We start from the raw sequence: 25,641 nt of genomic DNA on the forward strand, positions 1-25,641 counted from the left end.
TCAACAGTATATTATTTTATTAGTTTCTGTAACCAAACCAAGAGAATGTAAATAAGACCGTACATATTTTAATACAGCGATGAAACCCCTGTACAAGTTCAACAAAGAAAAAAAAAAATTATTACCCTCCCTCCCTCCCTCATCCATCCTCCAAAACAAGGTCTGTTCCCCCCCCTGCTAGGGTAGAGGTGAGGAGGACACCCTCCCCACCTCAGGGTGCATACTACTGTACATTTCTGAAGGACCCTTGTCGCCACAACCCCGAGATGAAAGCATTGTGGGTGGGACAGCCAGCGGAGGTGAGGCAGAGACAGAAAACAGCACTGATTGCTCTCATCAGCAAAGATAACAAAAACAAGTGTCCTTCTGCCCAAACGCTTCTGAACTTGAGGCTTCTCATCTGGTTCTCCCTCTTCGTGAGGGTGGACGTACACACGCAGCTTTCTACTGTTTCACCGATCAACTCCTCACCGTTTCTAGTCCTCTACATAGCCCTTTCCTGCTATAGTCTAGCTAAGGGCACTGGAATCAGTCAATAGCAGCAGGTCTGGGTGCTTTACAGTGACGTGTGTTTAGGTGTGTGTTCGTGTGACAGCAAGGATGGGAGAGGAAGCAGTAAAAGGGCGTAACAGTTAGCTCTTCAACTGGAGCAGCTGTATGTAGTGACCGTATATCAGTATCCAGGTAATCCTGTATGTCTGAACAAAACTCTGCTGCCACGGCAACGGCAATCTTAAAAAGGCGGTGGCATCATCTCTGCGCTGCTTTAACCTCCTGCTAAATATACACAAAGAGTCCAGCGGCTAGCTTTCCACGTTTTTTTTTACCACAAACACACACCCGACACACACGTCCCAACGCATCAGGAATTCTCAGGCAAGGAGATGAGAGCAGAAGGCAGGAGCAAAGGCTCACAGGCAGACTAATCAATAAATCAATCATTCAATTTCAGTCAACGGCTGTAATTTTCACATTTCCATTCTGGGAAAACAAAAAAACAAAAAATGACGAGAATTTTCTGATTTCATGTCTCTGTGCGGTAACCGTTGAGTGAGTGTGATACGTGCACAATTCGCTGGATTAGTTATGATGATGATGGGAGACTGGGCAACAAAAAAAAGTGTGCTTCACTAAATGACATCTCCTTAACAAGATTGTTTCGACTACAAAAACAAAGCGGATTCATTCTTTCGTTAACAGAACGGGTTTCTCCTATAATATGCGTGATCCTATTTTGGGGGGGGGGGGGGGGAGAGGAACAACTCAGGAGCTATAAAAAAAGATGGCAAACTCAGCAGCAAATCTCATTTCAATTTTCTCTTTCCAACTCTCTTATCTACCGTCTCAGTAGATTTCTATGGAACAACTTGTGCAGCCATTTTAATCGGCATCTAAATACGATGGAAGAATCCAACTCAAACGCCTCCACCTGCAGCGGGACAAGATCGGGGAAGAAAGAAGAGGATTATGTATACGCAGGACAGTGCCTACTCTCAGTAACCACCGGGACCGACTCGTCCTCCTCCCCCACACTGTCCCCCCCAGGGCTGATATGATCTTCGTCTCTGCCATCGATTCATAGTCATCTGAAGAGGTTCCGCGGCTCTTTACTTGCCCTCTTCTGGTTTGATGGCCTGTGGTTTTATGGGGCCAGTCCGTATGGGCTTGGCTGTGGAGATGGGAGGTTTGTCAGAATCGGGGCGGTCGCCCATTGCCTGGTGGTTTGGGGCAGAGGTGTCGAGTGGGGGTTTTCCCCCCTGATCAAGCCGTGACACTTTGCTGACTTGCGGGACCTTGAGTTGCTGCTGTTGCTGCTGCTGCTGCTGCTCGAAGAACTTATGAGTGGACTGGAGAACCTCAGCCCGCTGCTTTGCCTATAGAGTGACAGAGTCAAAATCAGCCAACTCATTCATCAGTGAACGAGCATCTCATCATCTGACTGGCCAGTTAATAAAAACAGAAGCTCAGAATCAGCAGATAAAAATATACCAGACCTTTAGGTCCTGTTCAGCCTTCAGAGCCGCCTGCGTGCCTCTGGGAGCAAGCGAGGGACCAGGAGGTCCTCTGGGAGGGTGCTGGCTGTGCTGTGGGTGCTGAGGGTGCTGAGGTCGGGGATGGGGCATGAGGCCGCCGCCCATGTTGGGAGACATTGGAGGGCCCATGGGAGAGCGCTGGACACCTCCAGCAAACGAGTTAACGTGAGGAGGTCGAACCAGAGGGGAGACGATGTTGGGCTGAGACAGAATCTGAAATGAAGAGGGACAAATGGACGGTCAGCAGTTGCCTCATGTGGGACGAAATATTGATACGCTAATATATTGTACCGCTTCGTCGTGTGATACATTATTGAAACACTAGTGCTAAAGATCACGTTTTTAACACCCATGTGGTCTAAATGGATTTCCGCTTCTTGCTTGTGAAAGTTCTGTACACGGACAATGAAACGAACACGCTTAGTCACCTTGTTCATGTTGTAGTTGACATACAGGTTCACGTAAAACAAGTTGGTTACGCTTCTTCTAATTTGTATATTTCTATATTTCTTACTAAGCTTAGTGAGGCACAGCTGTATCCTTCCTTTAAACATCTTAAGAGTTTATGGCTAATTTTTGTTCTTTGTTTCATCTCAGTCTCAAATTCTGTGAAACTGACACCACAATGCTGCTATTTGCCTTTTTAGGGTAATTTTTCTTTCTTCAGTTACACAGATATCGCGATGATCGTCTTGCAATGTGTCGAGTATCGCAGAATTGCTGTGTTGTGATACCATCATTATCGTAGACAACATATCGTGATAGTATCGTATCGTATCGTATCATGAGTTACTCTGTGATTCCCACCCCTGGCCAAAAACCACTGCATTATAGAACACAATCAAAATACATGTTTTAGGATTTTGGCCCTACCTGTGGGTTGAACTGGCCGGGGAAGTGCTGAGTCATTCTCATGCCGGCAGAGCTAGCCTGAAACTGCTTCTGGTACAGCATGCTGTTGAGTTTACTGGACTGGCTGCTAGGAGATGTGGAGCTGGCCCTGCAGGAAGAGGAGGGAGAAAACATTAAATCTGACGTACAAGCGCATCAAAAACCACTCATTATGGGTTAACCCTACTTGATATATTGTTACACAAAAATAATATATTTTCCAGAGGTATAAGAAAGAGTAAGGGCTGTGTTAAGGGTTAATTTAAGTATATACTTCCTCCTACTCCTTTTTGAACATGTAAAATTGAATTTGTGCTTGAGAAATCTAATTACTGCGTTTGCATGCAGGTTTAACACTCATTTTATTTTTACATGTTTGAAATAGAAAGAAAGAAACAAAAGAAAAGCTTGGTGTGGCAGACAGTATGTAAATGTGTGTTACCTGTAATGGCTGGAGGTGGGTGTAGTGCTCCTGGCACCGATGGGAGGGGTTCCAGGCTTCACATCCATCCCACTACCAAAGAGTTTCAGATCCATGTCCATCTGCAAAGTGTCAACACAAAACAACTGTTGAAACATTAAAAAATATATATATAAAATCAGTCTTTGAGAGTGTCTGGGAGTCACACATTCACAAACACTATAGTACCTTGCTGGTGGGAGGCTGCATCATGCTGTGGTTGGGGCCCATGATGCCTCGGTATGGCTGAGAGACTGGGGGCTGTCGGTTGATGTTGGGGGGCTGGGCCTGGGGGGGAGTGGGAGGTAGCGCCAGGAGGGGCTGGCCTCCACCCGAGCCGAAGTTTGGCAGAGACAACTGGGAACTGGGCAGAGGGACTGTCACCTGGAGAGAGACACACGTATTACAAATTCATCAATCAACAGAAAATTGTGCTGTCTTTCTGTTTCACATAGTCTGAGGGGTGGTAAAACAGGATAAGGAATACGATGAGGTTTATAAACATTGTGTCACATTAAGGGTCTATACTTATGTTGAGATGTAGGTTACCTGTTGCATTGCAGAACTGGGTGACTGAGTGTTGCTATAGTAGCTACTCTGGCCATGTTGTTGCACCTGTCCCGAGTACATGTTTGAATGCTGACTCATCCCCTGTCGAGCCTGAGCCAAAGACAGATGACATGCACAAAAACAAATTCAGACATGTAGGCAAAGGACAAAAAACAGGAAAATACACAGAGCATAGAATGCTAAAGCACTTAGGTATTTAATTAAATACCTGTATAACAATGCATGTGTATGGAATCTGATTTAATGAGCACATATTATTAAAGAAAATGCTGCAGTAAAATATTTCTTTAAAATCATCAGAGGTTCTTGGTAACCCATGGTACGTGAATGCTGAAAACAATTTGACAGCATTTTTCTACTGATACAATATTATCTTTAAAAATGCTGTGTCAAAAAAAGAAAACAGTAAGTAACAACAGAGATGCATTTCAACTGAGGAAAATAAATGAAAATCCCCCATTTAAAACAACTTTTGTGGACATTACAGTATAGATATTATATTTTACGAGGTGCACATGAATGCATCTTAAAGTCCACGTCTACTCGCACACAATCAATTTCTAATGGAGATTCTGCGACTGCAGCTCCAAAGTGTAGATGGTGTGACCACGTCGGACAGAAATACACTTCGCCAAAACACAGCACCTGTCAAAACCTGCTCATACTTGGCAGCACAACTGTGTCTTTAGCAGATGTGGCTAACTGCTCGTTGCTGAATAAGTACAACTCAGCAAATAAACAAACGTGCATGTTCTCTCCAGTTTGTAAAACGTTACACCAAATAACACAGGGAGTGGTCTGTCTAACATTAAGCTGATAGTTACATAAATAGTCAAACAAAGTAAATGTAAATATACCATTTTCTTGCAGCACAACTGTGTCATTTGCAGACTAACTTTTTGTACTGTGACGGAACGACAGCACTACTGTGGATGCGCACTTCGTTCACTCTATGGTGGTTGGCATCTGGCTTATTGGTGCATTACTGCCACCTTCTGTTCTCACAAACATGCCTCAAAATACATATCTTTCTGCAGTTCTGCATGATTCATTCAGTGGGTCATATTTTCACATAGGAATAAATCTGATCAAAAATCACATCTCTGTAAATTAAATATGAAAAAATGTTAGTCAATACCATAAGGTGGCGTGAGATCCCAGTCCCTGTGAGCAGACTGGTTACCTGCAGCAGGTGTGTGTCGATGAGCTGGGACCCTCCCATGCCAGAGGGCTGGTTGAGCTGCGGCTCAAACAGAATGGGAATGTGCTGGGTGGAGGAGGCCTGCTGGTAGGCCAGACTAGACTGAGGCTTCCCCAGCTCAGGTGCCTGCACGCCAGGATAACTGTGCAGGGATGGTCCTGACAGCATCATGGAGGGCTGTGACAGGCTGCTCTGCATGAACGCCTGCTGGGACCTGAGGACAGATCAGGACATAGGATCCAGTGAGAGAACAATGGTACCTAAATATAGATACATGCCGCTTTAGCAGTATATAGTACATGTCAGATGTGTTGTGCATTACCTGTAAGGCTGCAGCGAGGAGCTGAAAAGGTCCTGTGGCTGGGAGACTGGAGGACCAGTGTTGAGTCCTAGCTGAGCCTGGTGTTGGTGTTGATGTTGGTGTTGGTGTTGATGTTGATGCTGGTGTTGATGTTGGTGTTGATGCTGATGTTGATGTTGGTGTTGCGGCTGACCTTGCAGTGGAGCGTAGATAGGGATGGGAATCTGCTGCACTCCTGTTGGCTATAAGGTGGAGAAACACAGACGGGTAGTTTTCTCTCCGTACATTAAAAAAAACATTCCTGGAGCACATTACTGACAAAAATTTTAAAGAAATCCTACCTGCGAGAGGCCAGGTTGGAAGCCCTGCTGCTGTGCCAGGGAGGGAGGTGCCAAACGAGGGTGTGGGGTACTGAAAAGGTGGCTAGTGTCCATGTAGAAGGCTGGAATCTGAGCTGCAGAACCTCAACATACAGGGGTTTACATATTAGTTATTATTACTAATGTAGACAACAGTTCTTTAAACATGAAACTGAAATAAAGGGCTATAAAAAACAGAGGTCGTTCACATTATACATTTTGTGAACAACATTTTATTGATATCAAAAACATGAAAGAATGTTTAAGAGCACACATTTTTCCACTTCATCTCAATGCCGCCAACATGAGTAGCATGACTGACGTCACAGTTCAGTGCAATGTTTCTCTCACCTGCTGCAGACTGAGAGACGTACACCTGCGGGGTCTGCTGTTGCTGGGGCAGGAGGGTGGGCACACAGCCCAACTGAGAGAAGCTGCTGCTACTACTGCTGCTGGAAGACGACAGACTTCCACCCTGCAGTTGCTGGGGCTTCACCTTACAGATGTTAGGGGGGTCAGAGGCCGTGGTGGTCTTGGTGCTGAGGGACGACGTTGTATAAGTAGCAGAACCTGCAGAGTGGAGACAAACACATGGTGAATACCAGAGATCATAATGGATGCCTGAATACTACTCATTCACAAGTCACTGTGTTGTAGAATATCCAAGCAGTTTTGAGGTAAACAAGATATCAACACACAATACCAATGTAGATATACAGAAGATGTTAACTGGAGTTATGTTACCTGACAGTGAGGTGCTGGGCGTAACAGAGGCCACAGGGATCTGTGGCATTGAGGCTGACGAGAAGGTGGAGTAGGAGGACGCACAGGAGGTTATGGGGGAGGAAGAGGAAGTGACTGGAGAATTCTTCTCCAGACTCGGGGAGTTCTCCCATGCCTTACGCGCCGATTCCATCTGAGGAGGAGACAGAAAGAAAGAAAGTGTTTAGGTAATGAATCACTGAAGATTTTCTTAGCACAGCCCACAACAGGCAATGTTACTTTCTCTGTGTACCTTTAGTGTTAGGTCAACAGTAGCAGGAGACACAGTGCTGAGGCTGGAGCTCTGCTGCAGGGTTTCTCGTCGAGGAAGGGGCAATGAGTGGGGTAGTGCCACCTGAAAACACATCAAACACACACCACAGCAGGCTTTAATTAATACCAAGTGTTTAGGATTAGAGCACTTTTCTAACAACTGTATGGCACCCATGTGTGATATCTTCAAATTAAAAAGAAGGCTGTACAAAATAAGGATGTGTACTCACATTTGCCACCAAACTCTCTTCCATTTTGTTCACTCCTGTAGGAACACTGTCAGCCATTGAGGAGGATGGGGTGGTGTAGTCAGTGACGCCCTCCTGAGATGGAAACGCATAAATTCAGTATACACGCAAACATTTTGTACTTGAGCGGAAACCTCCAGGGTTGACGTAGAAGTGAGAAAAATGCTGTTCTTTGAATGACCACTTGAGGCTTGCTCCAAAAGCAAGTCAATCCCCACAGAGCGCCATGTTAAACTGCTCAACTTTACAAAACAGAAACAAACATGTTTATATCCTGGCACAAAAAAACTGTTTTGGTCTCTAGGGCTAATTTCCCTGTTCATGACAACTGTATGGAAGGTGAATTTTTATATAACTTGTCCGTTTAAATTATATTAAGGCTTAAAGTTCTGCACAATGAAGGGCGTGGCTGCTTTGAGGGACCTGTGGGTGATGTGGAGGAGACACTCGGCTTCATCACCTCCATCCACACTCCCCCTTTTTGCACATTTTTGGATTAGCCAGGAGCAAGTGCCAAGATGCTCTTCAGTAACCTCTGTGTAAGATCCAAATTATATACAATCTATGGTTATACTGCACCAATGCTACATTTTTATTATTGTTATCAGTGCTCACTATAAACTCACAAAAATAAAAAATGACAAACGATGATGGTATTATTAAATTGACAGACTTACGCTTATATTTTATTTTAGTGAGTTAGTAAAGCCATGATTTGGTATATTCGATATAATATGAGGCAGAAAGTGGTTATCTATGCCCTGGTCACAGATTTATAGGCTGAAGGTTGCAGGGACAGGTTTGGGAGGGCAGAGGGAGGCAGGGAGGGGTTTTATTTTGTGCAAAATGTTCAAAACAAATAAAATGTTCTTGGTAGATAGAATGAATAGTTTTTTTTTCTTCTTTAAAGATCATTTTTGGCAGTTTTCCGAGCCTTATATGATACAGGACAGACAGGAAATTAGGTGAGAAAGAGAGAAGGGGACATGCAGCAAAGGGCCACAGGTCAGACTCTGACCCGCTGCCTCGAGGACCTTCAGTCCCTTTACATGGGGGTGATTGCTCTAACCACTCAGCCAGCGGTCGCCCAAGTTTGGACTCATTCTTACAAATAAAATAAAATAATTCGTATTACAGGGAGAAAAGTACCATATAAAGGTACAAGGTAGAGATACCAGTTCTACTCCAACATTATTATTTTTGTCATAATTTTGTTAATGTACCTTAGAGTTACTGTTGTACTCTGCTGAGGGGACTGTGATCATGCCCTCAATGTCTCCTCCCAACTCCGGTACTGTGGGGTCGCTGGTGGGGGGACTGGAGTCTGTGGCTCTACTGACGACTCCTCCAGGGACTCCTCCCTCCATCACCTCGCCTTCACCTCCACGTGCGTCTTTGGCCTTGCGGTTCTTTAAAGAACGCTCTTTGCCGATGGGACCTGGTTTGTACTCCTTGGTTTCCACTGGTTCCATTTCAGGAAGCTGGGGAGAAGGAGAGGTTAATGATTAACATGATAACAAGAATCAGTGTTGTTGTTCTACAGCTTAAAACAGTGAGTTCCCTCCACAGCGACAGAGTTACCTTCTGTGTTTTGATTGGGCCAGCTCGAGGTTGTTTCTGTCTCTGTTCTTTGGGAGCGGGTAGTTTGTTGTCAGAGACAGCTTCTAGCAATGCTGGGACTCCATCACTGTCAGTGCTGCCTGCAGATGACGGTGCTCCAAACTGAATACTGTCTATTGCCAATTCCACACTGCCCTCTGATCCAGGCTTCACACCCTGAAAGAACAGTGTTTTTAATCGTTTATCATTTAGTAAAAGATTCATACACTCAACAAAAGATGAGACACACATATTCAACATACCTCAGAAGAGACAGTGCCAGTAAAGGAGGTAAGAGGTTTGTTCCAGGCACTCACAGAGGGTGGCTGGGGAGGGCTGATTGGACCAACTGGAATATACAAATGACATATTTTAGACAAGAGCTTGCTGATAAATTCACTCCTGCATCACAAAGTTAAATGGAGTCAAATAATTTTAAACAAGAACTGATAAAGTCACTCACGCTTCTTGACATCAGGAAGGACAGTGGAGCCCGCTACCTTGTTCTCCCACAGTTCTGTACCCAGAGTGCTGTGGTTCTGCGTAGGTGCGGGGGGAAGGCTCTTGGAGGTAAAGTCAACAGTGGTAGGGGGTATGGAGGGCAGCGGAGCCACTGTTCCCTCCAGAGTCTGCGGGGATGCAGCAGGCTGGGAGGAGGCAAGGTGAGGATGCTGGGGAGCAGTAATGGGGGGTTGCTGTTGGGCCTGAGGTGCGGTGGCTACAGGAGGTTGAGACTGTGAGGCCTGTTGTTGCTGCTGCTGCTGCTGCTGCTGTTGTTGTTGTTGCTGCTGTTGCTGTTGTTGTTGTTGTTGTTGCGATGACTGCTTTTTAGCGAATCTTGGTGGCAACTTTCCCCCGCCTCCTCTGCCCTTCTCACCAGAGCCTTTTTTACTCCAGTTCTGTAGGAGCACAGTATAAGTATCAAGAGGTCATACTGAATCAAAGTGTTGCATTTCTTTTTTTTTTTACTATATGACAACCTATTCCTCCTCCTACCTGAGTAGTCTGCTCTTCCTTTTTCCGTTTCTCTTCATCCTGCAAGCGTTTTTGTTGTTTGCGGGAGACCACCTCAGTGAAGCCGTCATCATTGGTGCTGGACTGTGGGTCCTCTGTGGTGGTGACCTCCGGGTGGTCATCAATGATCACAACACCTACAGTGACGGAAAAAAGGAGATCCAGACATTTACATTCAGTTTTCAGGTGAAAAGCAGTCTGAGTTCCTGGCTCATCGGTAAGAGCCACGCTCCAGAGTATAAATGTGTTTACTCACTGGCATAATTGTTAAGATCAAACTGAGAAAGAGCATTCTCTTTTGGCTTTTTGGCAGCTTGTTTAACCTCATCTTTGCGACGGCCAGACTGGTCTTTTGTAGGCCTCTGGGATGTTCCTCCAGCTGTCTGTGCTGTCCCATCTGAGTTCTGCTGGGCTCCAGGACTGTTTGCATCAGAGACACATGTTGGAGACAGAATGTAAACTTAAGGCCAAACAAGGGACACACATTTTAATGTGGCTGATAACCATGTAGTCGTGATGAAAGCCTAAGACACTAAGGTAGTTAATGTAAATGAATGCTGTAATTGCATGTTGGGGGGCAGGAGAAACAATGCCTCTATTGGTTATCTTATTTGATGATGCGTCAGATTAAGGGAAAACATGTTTTTACTCTGTTCTCCATCAGAAGTGCCACTGCCATGGTTCAATCCAAGTCTAAAAATACCACCACTTTCCTGCATATTCAGCAATTTTTAACCAAAACACTTCAACCGCCAATTACAGCACACTTGAGTACCGTAAAAATAAAATAGTTTAACAGCCAAAGCCATTTTGGACTGGCAATACCAACAGTTTACTGAAATATGTAGATTCTGCACTAGTGATATGCAGTCGACTTAATCAGGAATAACGCTACACAAAAGGTGTATTGTGTCTAAATAGACCTGCAGAATTATTCTACTGCACACTGTTCATTGAGTCAACTCCATTGTGATAAGTACTAATGTAAGCAGTAAAAGTAAATGCTTAACAATAGACAAAAGCCTGATTGTTCAAACTCACCCTTTGCGGCCGGCTTTGGCCCCTCCCCTCCTCTCTCCCTTGCCCCCTGCGTAGCCCCGGCCTGGTTTGGCTCCACTGTTGCCTCTACGATTCTGCCTCTCTGTAGGCCTCTGACTTGAGAAACTCCTCTTGGCTGCAGGAGGCCCTTCACGTTTAGGAGTCACCCCTCCGTCAGGAGGGCTTCTATTGGGGGTCAAAGAGCCCTGAGGGGGTGCAGGTGCCGGGGCAGAGACAGCGGCTGCTTCATTAGCGGCCTCCAGTGCTCCTTTCCTTTCTTCCCGCTCTCGCCTTTCATTGAAGTCGCTGCTCTCAGAGGCAGTTTCCCATTCCTCATTGGCTTGATCTGAAGAGTTCTGGTTGGACAAGTCAGGGGACTTGGTACCGACTGCAGTGATGGTGGGGCTGCTGGTCCCAGGCAAGGGTGTTTCTAAGGGAGAGGACAAGTCGGGTGCAGGCATAGTGGCTGCTACTTCCGCAGGCACAGTTACAGGGGTTCCTGGAGCTCTAGACAGGGTTGGAGAGAGGGAGATTGGGGCAGGTGCAGAGCTAGGGCCAGGGCCAGCAGCAGCAGGCCCTGGGAGTAGAGGGACTGGGGGACTTGGGGCTGTTTCTCCACTAGCTAACACTGCTGCCTCTCGCTCCTTCAAGCGCCTAAAGCGGGGTGGTTTATCTTGCCTGGGGGGCCGTGCTGGTCTGGAGCGACGAGGCCTTTCTCTACTACTCTGTGGCGCTCCGTCCCCAAATTTCTTGCAATCAGACCTTGGGGGTCGTCGGTCAGCGGCAGGATTGTCATATCTTTGTGTGGACTCGGTGTCTTCAGGCCTGAATGTCTCCATGGGTTTAGAGGGCCACTGAGATGAGGACTCTCTAGCTCCTGGCCGTCTAAGAGGACCAGAGCGAGGACCACCGCGCTCCCTTGCTCCACCTCGTCTACTGTATAGTCCTCCTCTTCCTCGTCGAGAAGGCTCTCCTTTAGGAAGGAATCCTGGTTTGGGTCTGCTTTCATCGTCCCCTCTGGGTCCACCCCTTTCCCCCATATGAAGAGGTCCAAAGCCTGGCTTGTGGGGCCCAGACCGGGCCTCCCCAGGGAGCTCTCGTCTCAATGGACGGCTAGGTTTGGTACTAGGCTCACGGTCAGATGGTCCAGTATCACTGGCAGACTCTCTCCCACCTTCACTTTCAGAATCTGTGTCTGAACCACGGCGGCGTCTACGTTTTGGTATAACCTCAAAGTCTGAGCTCTCGCTGCGCGTTTCGCTTTCTTCCCTGTTGCGAAAGCCAGCAGCACCTCCAGCAGAAGGTAAATCAGAGCGAGATCGGGGCTCTCTGTAATTGTACTCTGCTCTGCTACGACCACGACTACCTCTGTTTCGGCCACCGTAAGTCCCCCGATAGCTCCGTCCTCTGGAGTAATACTCCCCCCGACCACGTCCTTTGAAATTTGAGTCAATAGGCCACTCTCTATCTCTGTCCTTATCCATTTCCTTCTCCCTCTCGCGTTCCCTCTCTCTCTCCTCTCGTCTGTAGGCACGTGGAGGAAAATTGGACTCTTTTCTGGAGGGGAGTTTGGGTTCTGGATGCTTGTCATTGCTGGGCGGTTTGTCTGCTTTTTCCTCCTGAGAGGAAGAGGTGGGAACCCCAGATGAAGGCTGGGAGTCTCTGACTCTCTGATGGCCAGTCAGTGTTTCCTCAGCTTCAGCTGCTTCTCTCTTTGCCTCACCCTGAGGTCTGGAGCCCTCAGACACAGCAGCAGCTGCAGAAGGGGCTTTCAATGACTGATCCTTTTTGGACCGGTCTCCTCTTTCCCCTCTCTCCCCTCTCTCATGACGCTTCTCTCTCTCTTCCCTTTGCTCTCTCTCTTCTTTCATGTCCCTTAGGACAGGCTTCTTTATCGGCCCAGACCTGCGGACAGGTCTCTCTCCCCCTGGTCCTTCTCTTCTTCCAGCACCTGATCTTCCACCCCAGCGTAGCTCAGCTTTCTGCTTGCTAGGGGCTGGCAGAGGCAGCTTCTCTTGTTTGTGTAATCCATCAGCAGGAGGTGTAGCCCTGTTGCTGGTCACCACAGCCTGGGGGTAGAGTTCGTTCTGGGGCTTATCATCAACTCGTTCTCCTGAGTCCTGTAGCTCTAGTGATTTTGTTCCCAGGGGTAGCCCATCAAACCGTGGCTCATCCAGTTTGAGGGAGTGGCTGGAGCCCTGGGAGACACTCCTCTGGAGCATAGCTTGACCAAGAGCTTCTACCTCTTCCCCACTGGGTAGGCCAGGCTCCTCAGGATCAAAGGCTGGGACTACAGGGACCCTATCTAGAGGCCCTGACACATCCTCTGGGCCCTGGGTAAATGCTGACAGCGACTCTGTAGGGTCCTGGAAGAAGTTACTTTTATGAGAGTCCAATGCACTGTGGTCCTGGGGATATATAGCCGGAATACCTCTGTCCAGATCCAAACCGGAGTCCACCCTACAGAGAAACAATAGTTATTGTGTCATGTGCAGAAAATAAAAGCTTTTTCTCATCTTGTCATATATTTTATTCATTTTTTACCTTGGCTCCTTGCCATCATCCCGCCCTTTTGGAGGAGTTACAGACGGTAACGGCTCTGACTGTGGATATGGATCAGATCCCCATACCATCCGTGAGTCTGATGGCAGGCCATGGTCACGAATTGGTCGGGTCAGATGGTCAAAGGAGTCAGAGCTAGAGCTGGAGTTGTCACCGGGCTCTCTGCGCACAATCTGTTTAGGGGGCATCCTCCCTGGAGAGAACAAAACAAAAACAGTTTAAAACAGGTTGTCTGTCAGGTTTGTCAGCACATTAATCACAAACAAAAAGAAATTCTCTATTCCACATAATTCCCTACCAGGGTGAATGTTAGTTGGCATGTCCATGGGAGGACGCCCTGACATCATGCGGGGGTCCATGTAGGACTGCATCATAAGCCAGCGGGGGTCAAACCCCATGGAGGCCAGGTGCTGGTGGTGGGGGCCCATGGGTTGATACATGGAGCGGTGTTGTTGCTGCTGCTGCTGCTGCTGCTGGGGAGCTGGAACGCCACTGCCACCTGATGGGGACACCGAGCCTCCACTCTGGTGTTGCTGTTGTTGCCATTGTTGCTGCTTCATCTGCTCCTACAAGACCAACAGAGAATAGTAACAAAGAAAAATTAAGACCAATAAAGCTAACATGTTTTAATGGTATAAACTACGTCATTAATTGGCTGTCTTAGTAGTACTGTTCCCCAATGTCATATCTGCTTGTTCTGACAACACAACGTTTAAATATTGCCACCTACAAGCATTATTTGTAATACACTATGCCATTAGCTACACTTGTACCTCTACTATGACTAGTAACGTCCACTTTGAACAGGTCTAATTAAGCTTAAATGTTAACCTGCAGCAACAGAATGGCACAATTTGGCCATGGAGAAACCTACTGTAGTTGGAATTACCACAGAGGTGGTTTTGAGTCACAACTGTTTAACAGGCATCTAGTTAAGATCGAAGAAAGAGTTCACAGGTGGGTGTGGTTTAAGTTAGGGTACACCATCCCAGCCGCTATTAACTACAGAAGTCAGATGTGGACATCCTTACCTGCTGTCTGAGGAAACGAGGTGGCAAAGACTTTTGAAACTGTTTGGAATAGCCCGAAGTGAGAGAAGGACGCATAGCAGCTGCTGCTTCTCCTTCCAGCTGTGGTGGTACCACAGGGACTTCCTCACCACTGGGGGTGTCCATGTGGGTCAGAGACAGGTGGGGCTCATCCACTGCGGGAAAACAAAACTAATAAATTGGCATCCGAGCGAAAGAATGGCAGTCAATCACATCTATACAATGATCATTTACATGCAACTTTGAAAAAAGGTTCTCTGAGCTAGCTGACCTCTGTTGTCCTCTACGTTGAAATAGTCTCGGATAGGCACTGTTGTCCTGTCTGACTGGTCCTCCTCTATCAGGGGGCTGACCTCTGCCAAGGAGCTCTCTCCCTCGTTCTGAGGCTCTGGAGCTACGGTCACAGGTCTCTGGACGGGGGGGCTGGGTTGACGAGGCAACTGAACCTCCTCCTCTACAATTGGTTCTACGCTCTCTCGTTCTAGCTCCACCCTCTCCCTGTCTTGATCCACTCTCTCAGGTAGAGGAGCTTGCATGACTGGAGCCTGTGATTGTGAAACTGTGATTGAAGGTCCAGGAGTGGATTCAGGAGCAGGGTCTGACAAGGGCTCTTCCTCTTGGGCAGCTCCCGTTTCATCATTGGTGGTCTGAACAAGGGCAGTTTTGCCCTCAGTTGCCTGGCGGTGTTTTTCATTGAGACGTTTAAGTTTTTCAGCACAAGCAGCAAGCCGCTGTTCTTCCATCCGCCGTTCCTCTTCTTCTCTCCGCCGTCTTGCTCGTTCTACAGCTTCAGAAACTTCTGGAGCCTTCTTGCGCTTCTGTCGCCAGGCCTCAGGGTCTTCATCAGCACCAGGTGCCGCAGCAGCCTGTGGTTTGGTCACGCGTGGAGCTCCCGCCCCAACAGAACGGGCGCCGCCCTGGAGAGGAGAGAAATTAGTGCAGATAAAGACTTGTAAGATTGTTATTAAAATAAACAGTGCAAACATGATAGGATGCTTGTGTAATGAATATCCAGCTTTACCTGGAAGTCCTGTGGAGCTGCCGATTTATTATACTGCCCCATACTGCCAGGTGATGGCGCTCTGGGATCACCATCGACCCATGAGGTTTTACTTCCCCCACGGTCCTCAGTACCCTCCTTCCAGCCCTCCTGACCGTCTGGTTGGCGAGATCTCATACGCTCCACTTTATTCATCCACTCCCTAAAAATAATGTCATCAAAACATCAGTTTATTCCAACTGACAATCTCCCCAGTTAACATGATGTCCTAAATGTAGAATTGCAGTAAGGTAAAACAACTATTATACATTGTGTCGTACGTGCAATATATTGACATTTATTATATTTTGTCCTGTTCTCAGTTTCACAATACATTCACTTAACGTGTTAGCTGTATTGAATAAATGAACTATACAATGTTTTTACACATTTTAGTCTATTAACTAGAAATCACATTTCATATTACAGAAACATGTCATATGGATTTGGATTTTTTGTGCATTTCCTGCCAAGCAGGCAGCCAAACCACTCTATTCATGTTTGTACAGTATGAAAATCAACTTGCAAAGACTACATTTTTTTTTTTTTTTTTTTAAACTGTGCTGGATTCCCAGGTCACAGTGACAGAATTAGATGAAACAAACAAACTCTCAACTTCACCCAAAGTTTATTTTCAGACTCTAGTGACTCATGGCATCCTTTGTAAAAATGAATGTCAGTAATGTAAATTATACATATTTTAGACTGAATTGGCTACATTAAGAACCATAGGAGTGAAAAGTTAAGATTAAAATACTCACCAGTTTTCTCTTTTGTCTTTGTTTTGGTTCTCCTCATCGTCGCTGAAGTTCAGTTTCTCAGTGTAGTCCACCTCCATCTGAGCTCCTGGAGTGGAGAAGGGACAGGATTGATAAATACTAGAACTACTGTGAAATGACCTTTTTTGACTGATAAGTTAAACGCTGGAGTCCAAAGGTAAGGCTACTAACCTGCCCAGCCCTCATCAGCATCAGTGTCTAAGTTGTCAAGCTCTTTAAGTTCTGTTGCACTGATGATAGAGGGTCTGTCTGGATCCTGGAGCCAGGCCTGAGGGGGATGCTGCTGGGGCCGTACTGGACGAGGACCCCTGACCATCCAACAGATGGAAGAAAAAAGAAAGGGAAGTTAATTATGGGACCTGGTCTAGTACATTAAAAACTACCTCGTCTCAGCTTTATACAAGGTACTGAGAGATGAGGGACGTATCCTGCATCTGACAAGTTTGTGCACAGGGCCGAGAATGTCTAAGATTTAGTTTATACTGACGTGAAAGTGTCTTCTGTGTAATCTTATCACGTCTTATATTTGTTGTTTAGGAAACTTAGATTAGTTTCGGATCAATAATAGCTGGTATACATGCAGCAAGAATAACAACTTGAATTGCCTTTAAGCGAGTACTTGTTTTGTAGATTATCAAAGAAGATTCGCTATACAATAGTATATATTGTGTTTGTACAGTGATACAATCAAAACAGAAAAAAACATTTTATTTTGCTTCAACCCAAGTATCTAGGAATTAACCATGAATATGTGAACTCACTTTGCTCCATCTTGTGGTACGGGGTATCTGAGGTTTCCTTGCCCTGGGCCAAAAGTCATTTGAGGATAGGCGTGGAACATCTAAGAGACAAAGAAAGCAATCATCACGCCGGCTCAGGAAGAGATCAACACTACAACTAGGTACTGTAACTTTAATTTGCCAACGTGGTCTGTCCACAATATCAAACTATGACTTACATAGGGTGGCATCATGCTCCTGAAAGCAGGGTCAAAATGAGTTGGCACCCCAGCAGGAGGCTGCTGCCCCCCATTAACTTTAGGCTGAGGAGCAGGGACAGCGGGGGGCAACCTCTCCCTGCCATCCCTCTTCTCTCTCTGAACATCAGTGGTTGCGTTTCGCCCAGGGTCATCAGCTTCCCCTGGTGGTGTAGAGGTACCAGGGCCCGTACTTCCCTCCACCGGAGCACTGTTGTCCATCTCAGGGGGGCTGGGTGCAGTGTTCAAATTCCTGCCTCCACCCTCACGCCAACTGCCTACATCTAACACAACAGAAGGAGGAGAGACATTTATTGTTTGACTTGACTTCCAGTGCCTACGGTTCCTGAACACCAGGCAAATTGAGGGCAATCCGTAAACACTGAACGTGGCCATACTTTGAGGTCTGAGGCTTGGGCCTGGTCCATAAGGCTCCTCTTCTTGACCATCCCCTTTCTCCACCTCGCCAGCTGCCTGCAAGCTGGGAAACTCCTGGTGAAAATGGCTGCTCACACGAGGCGCTCCTGTACGATACAAGCACATTATTATACATGCACAGAAATGCCAAGGCTGTATAATGTACAGTGACTTACAGAGAAGCATTGAAAGGTCTAACAATCAGGTGGTGTAGAGCAACCACTCTAACCCAACATCACATTTAGTAGAGATCAAGTGGTCTGTGCAGAATGTAATGCGAGTGCTGTAAACTGACGACGGGGCCTTGGTTTACTTGGACACAATGAGGAAACATGCAGGATAGTGTTCACAACCTCCTACATAAATGTCAAGGACCATAGGTAATCTGCGTTTTATGACTAGGTGTAACCCTGTACTGTAAATTCACCGTCTGGTTGTGTCGGCTTGCTGTTGGCCCAGGAGCGGCTGCCCACAATAGAAGGCTCTTGTGGCTGGAGCACTGGTGGTTTGATCTGGGGTGGGGGCGTCTCCTGTTGCCTGTGGCACATAAAAACGGGATGGTTACTAAAAACACTCATGATTTGAAACGTGGATAAGGGGCTGAAGAACTATAACGACAAGTTTCATTGTGTTAATGAACCAAACGTTCATATACACGTGCACAAGTTATTAAATTTACCTCTCCTCCCCTCCCTCATTTCGAGATGCCCATCCACTCCCGTCTTTGGGGACAATGTTGACGTTGGGGTCGTTTCCCTTGTTCTCTGCCTTCAGACTGGGCAGGTTGGCCGGAGGGGGCATGCGCCGGCTCGCAGCAACTTTGCCCAAACTTTGGAGCCCATGTCTGGCAGCCACTGGGAGGGAGAAACATTTAACACAGGCAAACAGGAATATTAGAGTTTTTTATTCATGTTTACTGCAAATAAAGTCCACTTAGTGATCGCATGAAATAGTATGCTTACCTGCTGTTTTCTGGGTTTCCAGAGATTTCCCCTTGTAGGTGTTGAAGAGGCTAAGGGTTGCATACTTTGTTTTGCCATCCTTTGCCTTGGTGCTCTGCCCTGACTTCTCGGACATTTCGCTGGAAACTCATTGAGTCTGGTCCTTTGGCCTCGCCACCAGAACCAGCCTCCTATAGACAGAGGGCGAAAGGAAAAACAAGAACATTACAGATGAGGTTTTTTGGTCTGGACACGAAACCATTAGGCAAGAAGCAAGCAAAGGGTGATAGTGGAACATAAGGTGACAAAAACGTCACCTCAAAGTGATTCAGGCGCAAACAATTTACTGAAGTAAGCCCAAATCAGATCACATGACGTAAACGTTCAACAAATCTTGATCTAGACCGATGTATCATTATGCTGATGTTGGCCTATCACAGACATATCAGTATCGGTATGTTGTCTGATATGAAAACCTTTTTTACAGAACATATGATGGAGAAACGGATGCTTAGGGTGAAAAAACTTAAATGGTCAGCAATTGACTGATATTAAACATACAGTACCAATGTTTATGTAGCCATTTCTTTTCTTTCTCAGTGTTCATTTCTAGATTTGGTTGACAATGTAAAACACTGTATATAATGTTTATAATTCTGTTAAAGTTATTTGTTCAGGAAAGCAGCCTTCTGAGTACTTTTGCAGAGCCACATCATAGAAAAGGTCCATTAACGTCCCAGCTCAAATTGGTAATCTGTGAATTTTCTCACTTTAAAACATGTTTTCATCTCAAAAATCCCTGATCAGTCGGGCCCTAAATGATTCACATGACAACCAATAGAGGCAAAGATGTATCGAGACACTGGAGAGTAGGGTTCCCCACAATACATATTGATTTTGAATAATGATTATGTCCTACACAGAATTCACTACAACAGCTTTCCTTTATTATCTCTTAAATAACAGCGATTGCAGAACTAAAAAACTCTTAAAATCCCAGCCCACAGAGATCTTGAAAAGTAAAATATTCAGTTTCTAATCCCAGAGTTATTGAATGCAACTAAAATATTCTTACGTTCTGAATGGAGACATGAACTAGGACGGCTCCTTAAAAACTAGATTACCAGGCCACGCTCTAATCTGACCTTTCCTCTCCAAATACTAAGGGGGCACCTGACAATACATCTGCTTCTGCATACATCAGATTACATAACTGTGCTCCGGAGTTATTTTTATTTAAGGTAACTTGAGGACAGTGAGAGATGTGGCACTAAACACTGTCCACCAGAGACAAAACATCAATATTAGTTTTGTAGGATAAAAAGGCAACAGCAAGACACACTGACCGGTGGGGCTGCGCCTCAAGCTACCCGGATAGGTACCAAGAAACCCGAAGCAGAGATCGGATTAGCGTGAGCAGTACCATGGACAGAGAGACAGCATGTTTGGGGCTGCAGTGTCTTTCCTAAGTCACACGGAGGTCATTTATTATTAACGGAGGAGCGCTGGAAAGGGGCGATGAGCGAGTATGTCGGGGGGAGCTCCGATGAGCTCAGGCTATCTGAAACTTGGCCTCAGAAAACACCTTGCAAAGTGACATCCACTCAGAGGAAAACGCTCTTTCGTTTTAAACAACCTAGTTCTTGGTTCTGTAAAATACTGTGACAGCCCACCCAGCTATGGCGATATAAAACCCATGTGGCCCTTTCTTTTTTAAAATGGGAGTAGTGATGCTTACCAATACAGCTCCTTAGTAGTTGTACTCGACAAGTTCAACTGATATTAATTATGTTGTGTGGGATTATGAACGTTCGCTGGCATAAAGAAATGTCAAAATTGTCATAATCATGGATGTAAAATAATTAAAATTATGTAATTTCCCTTCTAAAGGTTAAAGGAAAATAAAATGTACATAGGGCATTTATGTAAAAGGCATCAGTATCGTCTTTACACTGGTGTGTTAAACTGTTGTGCCTCTACAGCAGGTCTCTGAAGGTTATGGGTGCTTCTTCAATTGAGTAATGAAGTAATGGTCCAGACTATAGTCTCGCTTGGTACTTTCTCCGACATTTGTCTCGTTGTGGTTGTTGATCAAGGGGGCGGTGAGACTATGATGCATTACCACATTTGAGGCTTGAGACATAAATATTTGCAGATACACTCTCCAGCTGTCTGAAAATGCTTCTTCCAGAAACAACACCAGACGCTAAAGATGGGCACAGACCAAGAGATTTTGAAATTTGAAGAGCTGAGAACAAAACACAAATTTTGTAGATGAAGCTGTAGTTGAAAAACCAGGCAGAACAGACTGATCACAGATCAGTGGACACGGTTTATAAGAAATTGACAAGTGAAACGGTCACATTTATCATCGTTAATGAATGTGTCTGATGTAAGTTTGTTGTGTGCAGCAGTGATACTTGACAGGGGGTGTGGAGGCAAAACGACCTTAATGTGGCAGGAGCCCTTCATCATTTTTAAGGACTCTGTAAACTGCATCACTGCAGCAGGTCTAGCAAAGTATGAGTAGTAGTACATTGGCAACTGAGGGTGTCTGGGACTCCCACACACCCCAGAACACACACTGATTATATTAAACCTGACTGATACAAAGGGTTTTAAGAGTCTTTTACTTGGTAGAGGTGTCAAGTGCCTTAATAAAACGGCCACACACACACACACACACACACACAAAGAGAAAACTGATTGATTACCAGGGAAACCCTCTCTGAGAGGTGACCATGCTTGTCTTCTTATCAACCAACCCAAATGACAACAGTCTGACCCACCAATGAATTTACCTGTTCAGTGCAAATGAGCCCTCAACAAAGACTGGACTGGGTTAAGTCAGAGTACAATCCTTGACTCCATCTCTTAAACTATCAATATATGTTCACTGAGGGCAAAGACGAGGGATTTTTGCCTCCCTCATTTGAAGTAAATGTTTAGATGGTTGAATCAAGACATTACAAGAAAAAGACCCAAGATTGGTTCCCTAGCATACACTAGCATCCCTGCTCCGAGCCTCGATCCACCCAATCTTCAGCATGACCCTGCCCCCACTGCAACTTCTTCTACACCACAGTCCATCCATCAAGCAAAGCTCCAGACTAACATTTTTTCACTAAGAGCACTGTGGCCCTGCAACAGAAAATTTTAGGGGCACACGCAGTAAATCAATAATAGATGCGTAAATTACAATGTGTGGTTCACATTCAGTGTCACATCTTTATTGTGCTCTTTTGAAGATGCAACATAGAAGGTTAACAGCAAAATATATACCATACATTCAGAATAAGTGGTGTGACGAGACGATACACGATATTGAGTCCACAAGAATGAGACGCAATGAGATTTTAACACTATTTTAAAATGTCAGGATTAACTTTAAAGAGGGGTTGATTTTAGCAGAGAGCTGTGGTGGTGCTGCAGGTGTCTTTGCATAGTACTTGGGTTAGCCGCGGTGTAGCCTACGGCACTCACGGCGGTAAAGTATAACCGCCTCTAACCTGGTCCACTTTAGAGGGGCCTCGCCTCCTCTAAAGGAGCCCCGCCCGGTATGGCGACCGTCACTCGCTAACCTCATAGAACAGATACATTTCCATTTTATTAAGTGGCTCGACTCACACCAGAGTTGTCTCTTAAACATGAACCGTATCTACTGACTGATCAGATCAGTCTGTGTGTCACCTGCTGCATCACTCGCTGCGCTGGTTGGAAAAATAAAGTCAATGAATTAGTTAAACACTGTTGATTTCTTCAGCAGTGCTTACATATTGTTCCTGTCTTATCTGTCAATCTGTTGCCGTTTAGCTTCTTACATATGGATATGGCAAGACATCTGGTTGCACATGTGCCACTAGATGTAAAATTCAGTTGCACACTCAAATTAATTTTTGTTCGTAGTCTGGAGCCCTGCAAGGAAAGCATTTTAACAATATTCACCAAGACCACCATCATTTCTCTGTAGTGGGGGTGTATCCTTTAATTTCTGTCTTAATAAAATCCGTTGTAACAGATCAACAAGTCACAGGACTCTGTTTACTGATTGACTGCAGGTATTCTCTGTCTGCAATTTCCGGCCAGAAGTTAAACTATCCCCAACTTTTAGTTTGGCTTCAATTTGCTGAAGAATCAAAAAAACCTTAGCTTGCTGAGTTTAGAGTGGCCACTGCAGCTTTCCATAGACACTGCATAGCAGGGTTTGCTAATGTCTGTTCTTGGAAAGATGCTCGTCACAGATTTTGGCTGTTCAATGAAACTAATAAGGCTGGAATTTTCCATCCTTTAAACCATGTGGCCAGTAAAGTTACTTTTCCGTCTTGGTGATGATAATAGTACAAAATCAAGTGTCCCACTTTACAGTTCATCCATGATTAATAACAATGACTGAATGACTGTTTCTTATGCACAAAAGTTTGTCCCAATAGCCCTCAGATGGCTTACCTGTTCAGTGCTCATGCACCACAATCTTTTGTTTACAGTGGGCCATGGGACTGACCTGTCTAACAAAACTGAATTCACAGAATGAAAAGTCCTGTAGATGACCTAAATGATGGGTGCTAAAAGAACAGGCTTGTATTTCATTGTCCCTATTGGTTTGTATTGTGATGCTGCCTCGGGTGAAGCACTGGTCCAAGATCTCTACAGTGAGTGTGTCATCTTTAGGAATACTAGCCACATTTTAAATATGCATACTGTGTCTTGGGCTGGGGACATGCATATTATCAAGATACTGGACTACAGATCCTGGCTCAAGTTGTATCCTCTCCTTGAATTGATTAGCAACCATTCAGCATCAACCACCTAATCTTCACTTTGATCAGAGTAATTGCATCTTCTAACAAAAAACATGGAAAAATATGAGGATTGAGAGGCACTTAAGTTTATTGGGGTGCTCCAACGCCAAGCTTGAGATGGTCACCCTTGGGAGTTTGTTGTTAATTTCATCAAGGACACAAAAAACTGAATGGTGGCTACAAATTAAGCATGTGTAACTGAAAGTGCCAGTGTGATATGTACAAATGGGAGCACTTAAGGGTAATAACTGATGGCAGTTTGATATCCATCCTTGTTGGTCAGTTTATTGCAAAGGGAATATATAAAACAATACCATGTTGCCTATTAGTACCACCCCAGGAGGTTTCCACATCTGCAAATAAAATGCATGAATCATCTGGAGCCTTTCACACAAACCCTGCAAAGCTCCTAAATGTACAGACTCACACAATAAAAATGTGCTCCTTTAAGACCACGTCTGTGGGATCTGCTCGGTATCATGACTGAAAAGGAAAGCACGGTGCTAATCCTGAGATATCGCCAGCACATTTAAAGAAAATGAGATCACAGCCCAACCGATTTATAATATGGTGTAGTTTCTGGAAAATCAGTGGCATTGATGAGTCTGCGGGCCATCCTTCTTTCATGAATCAAACTACTGGGTGGGCTGGGTGGCTCACACCGGCAGGAGAGGCCCTCTTCGCCCGGAACTCATCAACCACACCGGGCTCAAATAACACTTTACTTGTGCCAAAGTTATACACAAAAATGTGACCGTTATATATAATATTTTGATGTAGACTGTGAAACATTGAGCTGTTAAAAGAGAGAGCAGGCCGCTAGCTTGCATCGCTTAGCATAGTTTCGGTTCTCACCAGTCGCCATCACATCCACTTCCAGCCCCACAGCATGCTAACAAGGTAGCGTTGTGTGAGCACCAACACATCAGCTTAACGGGCCAAACTTCACAATTTCACCTTGTGGGACATGCGAGACTCACCTGCCACCGCCGGTGCCTTCTTTGTCCTTTCGGCTGTTGCGTGGCCCGAGTTGAAACGCGACTTCCAACCTGGTTTGTGGCGGACGGCTGTGTGTGTCTGGCCGGCGGATTACAAAAGCTGGCTAGCCTGCTAACGACGGTTAGCTGCTCTGCTCGTTGTGCTGCCAACAAACCGCTCTGCACATGCGCGGTTGTCTGTCTCGTGTCTTCTGCGGCCCGTTTGAAGCCGTTAGTCTGTCCTCGTGTGTTCGGTCGTTGCTGTGGGAACCGGTGCGCGGTCGTCCCGGTGGTCTCGTGTCTGTCCTCCACCCGGTGTCTCGTGTCAGAACCGTTTTTATCAGTTGTGTGAGGCTCGCGCCGCGGCCCGTCGCACAATCAAAGATGGCAGTCTGTGGGTTGCCAGATTTATCGTCTCACATCCCCCTCTCTCAAACTCCGAGCCGCCTGTGCAGGTGTTCAGTCGCACATCTGTCATCAGTGGCGGATTAAGGTGGTCATGGGCCCCTGGGCTACTGTTTGTTTGGGCCCCCACAATTTATAATCAGGATTTATCAGAAAAAAATAGCTAGAACAGAAGAAGAGTCCGCAAATTCCTGTCAATTTAGGATTTACTTTAGCAGATCTTTGTCCTGCTGTTCTATCAGTCGTTGTGCTTTTATTTTTCGTGCTATCATATTTCCTTTCTGTTATTTTGCTGTCCAGCTGTTCAGTCTGATGTAACACCCTTTCAAAATAAGATTTCCGGGTCCAAACGCTCCATTGAAACAAAACAGACACAACGGCCAAACATGTGAACAATTACGATCACCTCTTTAATCAGTTAGACACTTTTTTCATCGATAAGAAAGAGGTAAAACGACAATTAAGTTGCTTTTTAAAAACTCAGAATGTATAGGCTGCATTTTCTTATATGTGTGGTTAATGGCTAAACTTGAACAAAGGATAAGGGTAAAACATTTTCAGTAGTAGGCTTACGATTTACTGTTAAAAAATAACAGGCTATTAAAACACACAGTAGCCAATTAAGCTGCATTAAAATCACAATCACAGTGTGATCCTATAATAAGTGAATACACTTCTGCACATATCATTCATTCATTCTCAACCGCTTGTCACTATCGGGGTCGCGGGGGGCTGGAGCTGATCCCAGCTGACATCAGGTGTGAGGCGGGGTACACCCTGGACAGGACGCCAGTCTATCACAGGGCACATAGAGACAAACAGAGACAGACAACCATTCACACCTACGGGTGATTTAGAGTCATCAGTGAATCTAACACGTGCACGTGTGGGAGGAAACCGGGGAAAACCCACACAGACACGGGGAGAACATGCGATTTGAACCAGGAA

General features: G+C 45.6%; 1 protein-coding gene across 2 annotated transcripts; it reads right to left on the reverse strand.

Annotated features, from left to right (window-relative positions):
• Nucleotides 1-173: 173 nt before the first annotated feature.
• prrc2c (proline-rich coiled-coil 2C) lies at nucleotides 174-24,586 on the reverse strand. 2 transcript variants are annotated; one of them, XM_083940711.1, is made up of 34 exons: nucleotides 24,292-24,586; nucleotides 18,534-18,703; nucleotides 18,251-18,425; nucleotides 17,999-18,108; nucleotides 17,553-17,678; nucleotides 17,137-17,438; nucleotides 16,940-17,019; nucleotides 16,350-16,486; nucleotides 16,161-16,245; nucleotides 15,382-15,562; nucleotides 14,632-15,277; nucleotides 14,343-14,515; nucleotides 13,610-13,877; nucleotides 13,294-13,504; nucleotides 10,753-13,209; nucleotides 9,968-10,131; nucleotides 9,694-9,848; nucleotides 9,161-9,596; nucleotides 8,961-9,046; nucleotides 8,680-8,874; nucleotides 8,322-8,579; nucleotides 7,081-7,173; nucleotides 6,831-6,932; nucleotides 6,560-6,731; nucleotides 6,167-6,385; nucleotides 5,798-5,910; nucleotides 5,478-5,698; nucleotides 5,138-5,369; nucleotides 3,934-4,044; nucleotides 3,574-3,768; nucleotides 3,367-3,467; nucleotides 2,907-3,033; nucleotides 1,995-2,246; nucleotides 174-1,874 (listed from the first exon to the last, which is right to left on the reverse strand). In XM_083940711.1, exons 2-34 carry the CDS (start codon nucleotides 18,646-18,648, stop codon nucleotides 1,608-1,610), a joined length of 8,565 nt encoding a protein of 2,854 aa, XP_083796837.1. In that variant the 5' UTR covers nucleotides 18,649-18,703; nucleotides 24,292-24,586; the 3' UTR covers nucleotides 174-1,607. The 2 variants fall into 2 exon arrangements, with proteins under 2 accessions (XP_083796837.1, XP_083796836.1); XM_083940710.1 differs by having other exon boundaries at nucleotides 5,093-5,369.
• Between the last annotated feature and the right edge of the window lie 1,055 nt (nucleotides 24,587-25,641).

Source organism: Echiichthys vipera (genome assembly GCF_963691815.1).
Source record: "Echiichthys vipera genome assembly, chromosome: 3".
Classification (NCBI taxonomy): Eukaryota; Metazoa; Chordata; class Actinopteri; order Perciformes; family Trachinidae; genus Echiichthys; species Echiichthys vipera.

What these genes read in the sequence shown, in the direction of transcription:
- prrc2c (XM_083940710.1), bottom strand. Translation starts at nt 18,648, where the DNA reads ATGTCCGAGAAGTCAGGGCAGAGCACCAAGGCAAAGGATGGCAAAACA. An exon ending in AATGAGGGAGGGGAGGAGAG is followed by an intron (nt 18,109 to 18,250) that starts GTAAATTTAATA and finishes TATGTGCCACAG; the next exon opens with GCAACAGGAGACGCCCCCAC. An exon ending in GCCAACTAACATTCACCCTG is followed by an intron (nt 13,505 to 13,609) that starts GTAGGGAATTAT and finishes TGTTCTCTCCAG; the next exon opens with GGAGGATGCCCCCTAAACAG.